Source organism: Alligator mississippiensis, chromosome 16 (assembly GCF_030867095.1).
Source record: "Alligator mississippiensis isolate rAllMis1 chromosome 16, rAllMis1, whole genome shotgun sequence".
In the NCBI taxonomy this organism is placed as follows: Eukaryota; Metazoa; Chordata; order Crocodylia; family Alligatoridae; genus Alligator; species Alligator mississippiensis.
Window position 1 is genome coordinate 34,867,501 of NC_081839.1, and position 7,732 is coordinate 34,875,232.

At 63.1% G+C, this 7,732-nt stretch overlaps 1 protein-coding gene across 1 annotated transcript; it reads right to left on the minus strand.

Moving 5' to 3' along the window:
- Nucleotides 1-3,046: 3,046 nt before the first annotated feature.
- Nucleotides 3,047-7,613, minus strand: LOC102572479 (T-cell surface glycoprotein CD3 delta chain). Its single transcript, XM_059719833.1, has 6 exons — nucleotides 7,459-7,613; nucleotides 6,899-6,922; nucleotides 5,291-5,488; nucleotides 4,465-4,596; nucleotides 3,898-3,941; nucleotides 3,047-3,333 (listed from the first exon to the last, which is right to left on the minus strand). The coding sequence occupies exons 1-6, from the start codon at nucleotides 7,517-7,519 to the stop codon at nucleotides 3,271-3,273; spliced, it is 522 nt and encodes a 173-aa protein (XP_059575816.1). The 5' UTR covers nucleotides 7,520-7,613; the 3' UTR covers nucleotides 3,047-3,270.
- Nucleotides 7,614-7,732: the final 119 nt, after the last annotated feature.

Here is a 7,732-nt window from a genome sequence, read left to right on the forward strand (position 1 = left end):
TGCAAGGGCCAGGGCTGGTAGGGGCGAGAGGCTGCTAACCCTGCAGGTGTGGGTGCAGTGGCCAGTCTGGCACGGCAGAGGTAGCACTGGTGAGCAGGGGAGTGGGATGGGATAGCAGAGCTGTGGGCGGTCAGAACTGGGGCCCTGGGGCTACAGGTGGCCTGGGGAGCGAGGCTGTGGTCAGCCCGGGCAGCAGGGTCCAGGTCTGGCCTAGCATGGGGCTGAGCAGACTGTTGCTCAGAGGGGGAAGGGCTCCGCAGGGAGGAAGCAGCAGCAGTCGTGGGGGTGGGCTGCGGATTAGCCCTGGTGCCTCAGCGCAGCAGCTAGCAGACCTGTGCACCGGGCCCCAGAGGATGTGGTTAGGAGGCAGTACAGCTGGATCTGCCGTGCAAACGCTGCATGCGGAGGGGAGAGGAAAGGCGCACGCAGCTCGGCGAGGGCCCTGGGCCAGATGCTCGGCTGCCGGCTCCACAGCCACCTCCCCCAGCATTGTGCCTTTGCCATAGATGGTATGATTAGCTCCCGCCACTGGGCATGGCCAAGCTGGGTCCAGCTCCCGGCTGATCCCAGCCATCTGTGGACCACAGGCATGAGCTGCTTTGGGCCCAGCTATCACACCTCCTATGTTCCTTATCTCTGCATGATCTCTGTACGCCTGTCGACTAAAACAGCTACACCTCCTGCCTGCCCCGGCCCCTAACTCAGCTGTGCTCTGAGCAGTGTCACCAAGGCCTTCCAAGGCAGGAGGTGCAGTGAGGAAAAACCCAGCACTGTGCAGAGGAAAAAGGCAGTGAGGGGAGTGTAGCCGTCCCCGCCAGAGCCCCAGATTTGTAGATCTGCTGGGGCAGGCTTTGCTCCTTCTCTGGAATAAGCAGTGGCTGCTGAAAGCAAGGGCTCAGTCCCCAGAGCCAGACTCCACTTGAGCACTGTCCTAGAACTCCTTGTCTCGCTGCAGGAATTGCACTTCATTTGTGACACTGCTCTGTCTGGCTCCTGTGTGAGCGCCTACGTGTCCAGTTACCCCTCTGCTACAGGACGCAGCCGGGCAGGCGTGGTCTAGGTGTTGTGGCTGCAGGACAGAGGCACGTTTCCTCCCTGCTTGAAGGAAACTTCCTGCCCAAACTGTTTGGATGGAAAAACTGGTTTTTGACTGAACAGAACTTTTCACTGAAAGCTCCTGGTTTCTGGGGGAAACTACACAAAAGCCAAGCACGCTTCTTAGGGCTGCGCGCCAGAGTGGCCTGGCCAGCAGTCCCACAGCTCACAACAGGGCTTGCACCCTTCGCGCTGCCCCCACTGAATGCCTGTTGTTGGTGCCTGTGTGGGCAGGAAAACACCTCGTCAGGCAGCAACTACATCCTAGTTCAGGGCAAGACAGCAACAAAGGCAGCTGACGCCCTGAGAAAATAGCTCGTGGCATCGGCTGTAGCAAACATGGTCCTGGATGACGTGTGCAACGGCACTACGCAGAAGGCTGTGACTATAAAGCATCAGATCCCAGGCATCCACCCTAGGGACACCCATTGGACATACCTGGGCTCCAGGGTACATCCAGGGTGCTTGTCAGGGCTTTGAGACAAGCGTCCCAGGCAAGCATGTACAGGTGGCTGCTGCAGCCCTGGACGTTACCCCGTTACACAATGAGTGCGCTGGCGGGCCCCAAAACGTGTCACTCAAATTCTTAGAAAAACCAGAGAAAAAACATGCCCTGCAGGTGTCAGCAGCTGCCCAGGCACGGACCTGCTTCCCACGGGTGCTAACTGCCTGCTGCTCCCTGCCACCATCTGCCTCCCCTCCCGGCTCCGTTCCTGCTCATGGAGGACAGCACCCGTGGGTGGGGGAGCTCCTAGCTGCCTCTGCGTGGCCAGCAAGAGGAGCCGAGAAGCGGGAGAGGGGAAAAGCCTGTGGGTCGGTGCAACCACGTTCCACTGCATCAGCATGTTTGCGAGCTGGGGCGCTGCCTCCTCCAGCTAGGCCGGAAACTCCGCTCTGACATTTAGGCCGTGGCCACGAGGTGCAGCATGGGGCTCCTGCCGGTTGCTTGAGGGCCGGAGAGCATTTGTCTCCATCTCACAGCCCCAGGGAAGGGGAGAAAGGTGTTTTGCACCCCTTCGCCTTTCCCCAGGGGCGTGCTTGCAGCGTGCCCAGCTCCTCTGGGCTAGGGGCCTGTCCGTGCCGGCTGGGGAAGCACAGAAGCAGGGACCCCGCTGCTTGTTACCAGGCCCCACAGCAGCTCCTGATCTGCCTGCCGTGGACCTGGGGCAGCCCAGCAGAATCCTCCAAACACCCGTCAGCCTGGGTGAATGCTGCAGAAGACCGGCACCCAAAGAGTTAAACCAGTGCTCCCAGCAGCCAGGGGCCTCCATTGCAGCTGCTCTGGGGCTGCAGGCAAGGGAAGGCCAGGGAGGGGCAGGCAAGGCCAGGATGGCTCTCGGTGGGGCATTGCTCTGCACCTGGCCTGGGCTCCCAGCCCTGCTACTGCTCAGCCCAACTGCTGCTCCTGTTGCCTCCGTGGTCACAGCAACTTATCTGACTGCAGGGGGTCGGCGAGCCTGCATCAGATACGTCTCTGGCACTGGTTGCCAGCTGCAGATGGCTCACTGTGGCAATGTTTGGGGGCTCTTGGCTAGGCCAGGGCCTTTCCATGCAGGGACCTGAGGCATGGGGAGAGGGGTTGCTTGCCAAGGCCACACAGCACTCAGGGCTGAGATCCAGGTGCCCTGGCTCCTGGTGCCCACTGCCCCCTCCTGCCACCCAAATGTGCTGGCAGTGAGATTGGCCTGCTGTGTCCTGCTCTGCAGCTGCAAGGCTGGATGCAACCCGAGCAGCGTGCAGAACAACTGCGACCAACGCGGCAGCACAGCTGGCCTCCTGAGCCAGGTGGGAACCCCCAGTCGACCTCATGCTGCCTTTAAATCACTGAGGCCTGCGGCTGGCCCCATGGCACCAGCCAGAGCATGAGATCCCGTCCCTGCAGGCTATACAGGCACAAGACTGCCCGGCGATGGATCGGGACCCCACGCAGAAGCTACCTCTTCTCAGCAGCCAAAGCAAAGCTTCTTTATTGCTGAACTGGGTTGCAACAGGACAGGTGGTGCTACAAGCATCTCCTGCTAGTAGAGACCTCTTCTCTATGAGCCAGGCTGACATGGAGCCTGTGGCTGTGGCCGCCAGCTACAGGAAGGCTCTGTGGTCTGGGCTGAGGGCAGCGGGACTCGGCTGTAGCTCTGCTCTATGCGGAGGACTGAATTGGCCCCAGCACTCTCCTGCTCACTTGCGGGTCCTGGTGACGCCAAGGCGGCTGTAGTGGCCGTCGTCCCGCTCACCCAGAGGCTGGGAGGAAAGGCAGAGGTCAGGGCTCAGTTCCTGGGCAGCTACAGTGCCCCTGGACCAGCATCTGCGCCTGTGCCCCCTGCACAGCGCAGCCCGGCCTGGCTTTGGGGACAGGCCTGAGACATCACAGCCTGAGCCTGTGCCTGTGCCCAAGGCAGACGGAGCCGTGAGGCTCTGCCTGCTACAGCCCCTCTGGCCGGCAGGGCTATGGGGCAGAGCTGGCTTAGGCGGCGGAGGGCATGTCCAAGCAGCAGACACTGCCCTGGCACCCCTGACTCGGGAGTTGGGACAGGGCAGAGCTGGGGCAGGCCCAGGCTGCTGTGCTGCCTAGGAGGATTGTTTCCCCGGTGGAGGGGCGGGACTGTGACTCAGTCAGATGCCTCCCACCCCAGGGCCCTGGGCCGCAGCACCCCTGCCCAGTCCAACAGGCATGTTGCCCAGCAAGGCCTGGCCTCTGCCCCCCGTCCCTGCTTGCATGTCCCACTTGCTGTGTGAATGGCAGGGCTGGCCAGGAGCAAGCGCCCCAGCCAACGACCCCCGCCCACCCCATACACACACACTAACCTGGTAGAGCTGTTCGTTCGCAATCAGGTTCTGTCTGTCTGAGGCTGGAAGAGATCACGTGTGGGTCACGGGCAGTCCTGGGGGAGGCAGCGAACCCAGAGGGGACCCCCCGCCCCTTGTACTGCCACACCTCCCTCCCCACCCAGACCTGCAACCCACACCCACTGGGAGCTCCCTTCAAGGGGGCGCGATGGGCAGCTGGGGGCCAGGCTGACAGCCTGGGGCCCTTCTCTGCCTGCAGGGCAGCGGAGAGCTCCTGTGGCTCTGGCCAAGTGCAAGCCTGCAGGCAGAGACATGTTCTCGCAGACTACAGCCACAGCCAGGAAAGAGCAAGCAGGAACACAGGCACGCACATGCACACCCACGCATGCATGTACAGCGTGGTGGGCTGAGACTTGCTGGCTGCAGCTTGCCAGCCGCTCTCATTGCACACTGTCTCCAGGCCTCAGCCCAGAACTGCAGGGGAAGGTGGAAAGTCCCCGGGGGGCCCCCAGAACAGGAGTTTTCTGCCTGGTGCCTCAAGCAGCCCAGATGCTCCCTGCAGCACAAAGGCTCCCCGCTCCTCACCTCGAGACAGATGGCCCCTCTCCTGGCCAGTGATGCAGTACACAGCAATTGCCAGGAAGATGGTGGCGACGATGTCGGCGACCACGATGCCGGAGATGGTGGCTGCATCCAGCTCGATGCAGTTCTGGCACACTACAAAGTAGACAAGGCAGCGCTGAAACCAGGGCACGAGCCTGCTCGCCCCAGCCATGTAGTGAGCACGGACGCCTCAGTGCATCCCTGCAGGGTCTCTGGGCTGCCCTGTGAGATGCCACACCACCAGCATGACAGTGGCATGGTAGGGAGCCCAGAACTGGTGCTGTGGACCAGGCACAGGGCAGGCACTTAAAGGTCATCCCCCTCCAGGATCTGGACACACGCCAGCTCCGTGCATCTGCTCAGAGGCAGCCCAAGCGGGAGCTGGACAAGGCAGGGAGCAAGGTCTCCTGCGGGGCAGAGCAGGATCAGGCGGAAGCAGTCTGGGAGAGGCTGCGGGTTCAGCTGCAGCCCGTGCCTCTGGGAGCATGTATGCACACGCCTGCTGCTTGGGGCCTGTTTGGACCACTGGACAGGGCTGCAGCCAGACCCAGCCTGAAACGCAGAGGTTGCTAGCACCACATCCGTTTGAACAGAAGCGGGTCTGGGGCCTGGACAGTGCGTCCACAGCCAGGGCAGGTTTGTCTCAGCAAGGAAGGCAGGTTTGGGACAGAGGAACATGCAAAGCAGCTGCTGCACAGCTATCCACAGAGCTGGTGGGGATCCGGAGACGTGTTGCCTGGGAAAGGCACCACGTGCTCGCATCCTGGGAAAAGGACCCACAAGGAGGCAGACCGGCTGGTGAACGCACTTCGGACATGCACTTTCATGGTGTGTTGGTTGTTGCCCTTAGAACACGTGTAGACTCCTCTCGGGTCGTTCACGCTCGGGCCCAGGTCAAGTTCTGAAGCATTTACAGGGAGCTCCACGGAGTCTTTTTTCCAGGTTGAAAACTCCGGGCACTTCAGGACCAAGTGGGTGTTTCTCATGTCCACGCTTATGGTCTGGGCTGTGAAACAAAGACAATGGCTGGGAGGTGACAAGCACGTGGCAAGCCCCGTGGGTGACCTGCCACCCACCCTGGTCCAGAACTCCGGGCTCTCCCCCCGTGAGAAAGGAGACGTTGCCCCTCGAGACAGAGGTGGCTTTCCAGGGGGCACTGAATAATGGCTGCTCTCACTGAGAAAGCATCCCTGACAGTACAGGCCATGTTGAAAGCACCGTGTTTGAGGGAGGTGAAAAAGCAAACATAACATCTCATTGGGATCATATGGTGTGGAGTCAACACAAAACCCTGCCAACAAACATTTCCATGCGTCGTTTGCAATTTTTGTAATGAATTTACTATTATCATGTATTGCATTTAGGATTGACATTATTGAGCAATATGTTCTTGCTAAACGACTAATAATTAACAACCGAAAAGACAGGGAGCTGCCTGTGGCAGGAGCTTTGTGCGCTCCACTTTCTGTGCGCCAGCATCATTACTTCACGTACTCGCCACCATTTTTAACCGAGCGCAGAAAGGATCTGCTGAGCCACAAATGGGCGTTAAAGGGAAGCGACACGGTGAGTCAACAGGAACCGCGAAGTCGACGTTCAGCTAAGGCCCCAGCGGCAGCTCAAAGACCTCGCTGCTCTTGGGAGCGTCTCCCCCAAGGTGACTGCTGCGTGAGCAGTGACATGCCCACGCTCTGCGCTCGGAGCGAGGCTCCAGGTGGGCGCTTCGAGCTCACGGCAGAATCGGACCCTTGGTAGTCAGGCTCTTCTGCGTGAGAGGTGTTAGCACGGCCAGCAGGCACAGATGAGCTTAGAGGGCAGCGAGGGGTGGTCACGCCTCAGGAGAACGGGCAGGAACTTGAGTGCCGCCCTTGCCCGCCCCCCCCACCCCCACCCAAACAGGGCAAGACTTGGGCTGGGTGTTTCCCTTTGCCTCTTCACCCGGGCTGGCCAGAGACTGGTCCATGCCCCTAGCCTAGCCAGGCCAGCTGTCCAGGCAGGTTTCCCTGTTGCAAAGGACTGGGAGTGACGCGTCCACGGCCAGGACTCGCAGATGCGCAGGCTCCTCAGATGCTCCCAGGTGCGAGGAATGCGCTGCCCTTCCCCTCCTGCCCCGAGCTGCTGCCAGACTCGCTGTGGCCCATGCCGGGGGGGGCAGCAGCACTCTGAAGGTCAGGGAAGTGACCCCTGGGCCCGGCCCGGCCCGGCCCCGCGGCACAGCCAGGCGCCAGGCTGCGCCCCTGCCTCAGCCTCGCAGCCCCTCACGCGGACCAGCAGCGACGCGTCACCGCTCGCTGCCCAGCGATGGGACACAGACCCCTCCTCCGCTGTCCCCCCCGGGAGCACACGCTCTTTCATCAAGCCCAGCCACAAAGGGCTTCAAAGGCACTTGCAAGACATGGGGTTTTGCCTTCCTTACCGTTGGCCTCCTTAACCAGGGCTCCTGGGGGAAAGAAGAAACGTATTTTAGAAGCAGCACAAAGGCACGAGGCAGCCAGCGCCGGCCGCAGGCAGGGACGGACAACGCGGCCCCGTTTACGCGGGGGGCAGCCCACTGCGGGGCTACGTAAACCCGAGCAGGGCCCGGCCCGGCCCCCCCACACCCGTGCGGGATCTGAAGCCTGACGACCCCGCAAGGAAGTGGGGCGCGTCGGGCAGCCCAACGGGGGTGGGGGAAGGGGCTGAGGAGTCGCTGGGCCCCCGCCGCTGGCGCGCGGCTCCCCTCACGGAAACTGCTGCGGGCACGCGGGAGCCTTCCCTCCCGCCTCGTCCGCCCGCCCGCCCGCCCGCCCTGGGTGATGCCGCCGCAGCGCCGCCCGCCCGCCCGCCCCTCTGCGGCTCCTACAGCCCGCGCCGTGGGCACGTGCTGGACGGGGCCGCCCCATCCCTCTTGTCCCGCAGCGCGGCCGCCCCGGCAAGAGCGCGGGCGCGAGGAGGAGCCGGGCCGGGGCCAGCCGTCTGCCGCCAGCTCCTTCCTACCCTGCAGGATGAGCGCCACCAGCGCCGCCGCCGCCGCGGAGAGGCGCGCCCGCCCGCCCATGGGACCCGTCCTGCGCCGACTGCCTCGCCGCCAGCCCGGCTCCGCGCGCGGGCAGGCGGCAGCGCACGGCCCCGCCCCTCGGCTGCGCGCACCGGCGGGGGGGCGGGCACAGCGGGGCCACGCCCCTCCCGGGCCGCCACAGGAAGCCGCAGCCCCGCCCCGACGGGCCGCACAAGGAGAGCCGGGCGCCACCCGGGCGCGCGCGACGTCGGT

Coding starts and splice junctions, on each gene's coding strand:
- LOC102572479 (XM_059719833.1), bottom strand. CDS start 7,519: ATGGGCGGGCGGGCGCGCCTCTCCGCGGCGGCGGCGGCGCTGGTGGCG. Junction 5,489..6,898: donor CCTGGTTAAGGAGGCCAACG/GTAAGGAAGGCA, acceptor TTTGTTTCACAG/CCCAGACCATAAGCGTGGAC. Junction 3,942..4,464: donor GAGGGGCCATCTGTCTCGAG/GTGAGGAGCGGG, acceptor GATCTCTTCCAG/CCTCAGACAGACAGAACCTG.